This window comes from Merops nubicus, unplaced genomic scaffold (genome assembly GCF_000691845.1).
Source record: "Merops nubicus isolate BGI_N331 unplaced genomic scaffold, ASM69184v1 scaffold49721, whole genome shotgun sequence".
Lineage (NCBI taxonomy): Eukaryota > Metazoa > Chordata > Aves > Coraciiformes > Meropidae > Merops > Merops nubicus.
Window position 1 is genome coordinate 1 of NW_008589948.1, and position 1,945 is coordinate 1,945.

General features: G+C 56.4%; 1 protein-coding gene across 1 annotated transcript; it reads left to right on the forward strand.

Moving 5' to 3' along the window:
• Positions 1–55: 55 nt before the first annotated feature.
• Positions 56–1,889, forward strand: LOC103782007 (nucleoside diphosphate kinase 3-like; the record flags this gene model as incomplete). Its single annotated transcript, XM_008949736.1, has 3 exons — positions 56–157; positions 451–563; positions 1,772–1,889. Coding segments are annotated over 3 exons (333 nt in total), but the record flags the coding sequence as incomplete, so codon positions are not given.
• Between the last annotated feature and the right edge of the window lie 56 nt (positions 1,890–1,945).

The window sequence follows — 1,945 nt, forward strand, 5'->3', positions numbered from 1 at the left end:
CCAACCTGTCCTGTAATCCCCAGGGCAGGCTGAGCTGTGTGCTCTTTGTGCTTAGGCCTCGGAGGAGCTGCTGAAGGAACACTACATCGCCCTTCGCAACCGGCCCTTCTACAGCCAGCTGGTCAAGTACATGAGCTCTGGGCCCGTGGTGGCCATGGTGAGTGCTGGCCAGGTTCTCCAGAACCAAGAACAGAAAGTAAGTGCTATGTTTAAGCAGCATTGGCTTGTGGCATGATGGAAACAAGCTGGCATCTCTCCTCAGAGGGCCTCTTGAAGCCGTTCTGAACTGCAGCCACGTTTTCTGCATTAAATCCACAGACGATTCCAATTCTTTTCCAAAATCACCTTTTGAAGACTGTTTAGAGGGAGACCCTTTCCTGTCTCTCTCCCAGGGGGGGAATAGGACCTGCTGGGGCAGTTGTGGAAGCTGGTTCTGGTTTTGCTGCTCAGGTCTGGCAGGGTCTGGATGCGGTGAAGATGGTTCGGACGATGATTGGGGAGACTGACCCTGCTGAATCCAGGCCTGGCACCATCCGAGGAGACTTCTGCCTTGAAGTCAGCAAGTGAGAGCTTGGGTTTTTTTGTTCCCTCTGTATTTTGGGGCATCCTGGCCAGGCTTTCCTGCACAAGGCTGCCTGAGGCACCACGCCAGCCTGTGGCCATAGAGGAGACCTGTCTCCCTCGGGTGCTGGGAGCAGGGCAGCCCTGGCAGGAGGAGCTCACCTCTGCCTCCTGGGGCTGGCTTTGCCAGCAGGAGGAGCCTGGGTCTGTGTTTTTCCTGCCTGCTCTGTTGAAAGCAGGTGGGCTTGACTTGTTTTCTCTGGGGAATGGGGGCTGTCAGGCTGTGAAGAGGAAGAGGAGCCTTCTCAGCCCTCTCCTGAGAGAGCAGGGCACCCAGAAAGCTGCTCTAGATCCTGGTTTGGCTTTCTGTTCCATGGTGTCTGATACCAAACCTGCCCCAATAGACATGGGAAATAGGGAGGCAGAACTTGAGTTATTGACATACAAAGCAAACCCCAGATCAGCCACTTGCAGCTCCTTCTGTAGCAGAAAGGTTCCTCATCACAGGAGGGAGTGCAGGGACTGGCAGCTCCTGCACACCCATGACCTAAGCCCTGCTCAGTGTAACCATGAGCAGCCCCTGAGCTGGGAGGAGGAGGAGGCCTGTGTGGTGGGAAGGAACGTGGTGGGATGTGACTGGCTTAATCGATTTAATTGGTGCTGGAGAAGGGGAACGAAGCTGCTGGGGAAGGGTCTAGAGCCCAAGTGTGGGGAGGAGCAGCTGAGGGAGCTGGGGGTGCTGAGCCTGGAGCAAAGGAGGCTCAGGGGAGACCTTCTGGCTCTGCACAGCTCCTGACAGGAGCCTGGAGCCAGGGGGGGGTCAGGCTCTGCTCCCAAGGAACAAGGGACAGGACAAGAGGAAACAACCTCAAGCTGCCCCAGGGGAGGTTGAGGTTGGAGCTGAGGAACAATTTCTTGCCCTGGAGGGTTGCCCAGGGCTGTGCCAGGCTGCCCAGGGCAGTGGTGGAGTCCCCACCCCTGGAGGGGTTTCCAAGCCCTGGAGATGTGGTGTGAGGGACACGGGGCAGTGGGGACCTGGCAGTGCTGGGGTTAAAGTTGGACCTGATGACCTTAAAGGTCTTTTCCAACCTAAAAAATTCTATGATTCTATAACTAAATTGCTCGAGGTGAAGCTTTCCAAGCTGCAGCTCCTCTCTCCCACCTTTCTCTGCCTAGTGCTGGCTGACCCCTTTCTTCTGCTGCCCCACAGGAACGTGATCCATGGCAGTGACTCAGTGGAGAGTGCCCAGCAGGAGATCTCCCTCTGGTTCCACCCAGAGGAGCTGACTTGCTGGGAGAACACAGCTGAGCACTGGATCTACGCCTGAGAAGAGCAGCCTGAGGGATGGACATCTTCTCACCTGGGCACAAGGTGTTTCCATCC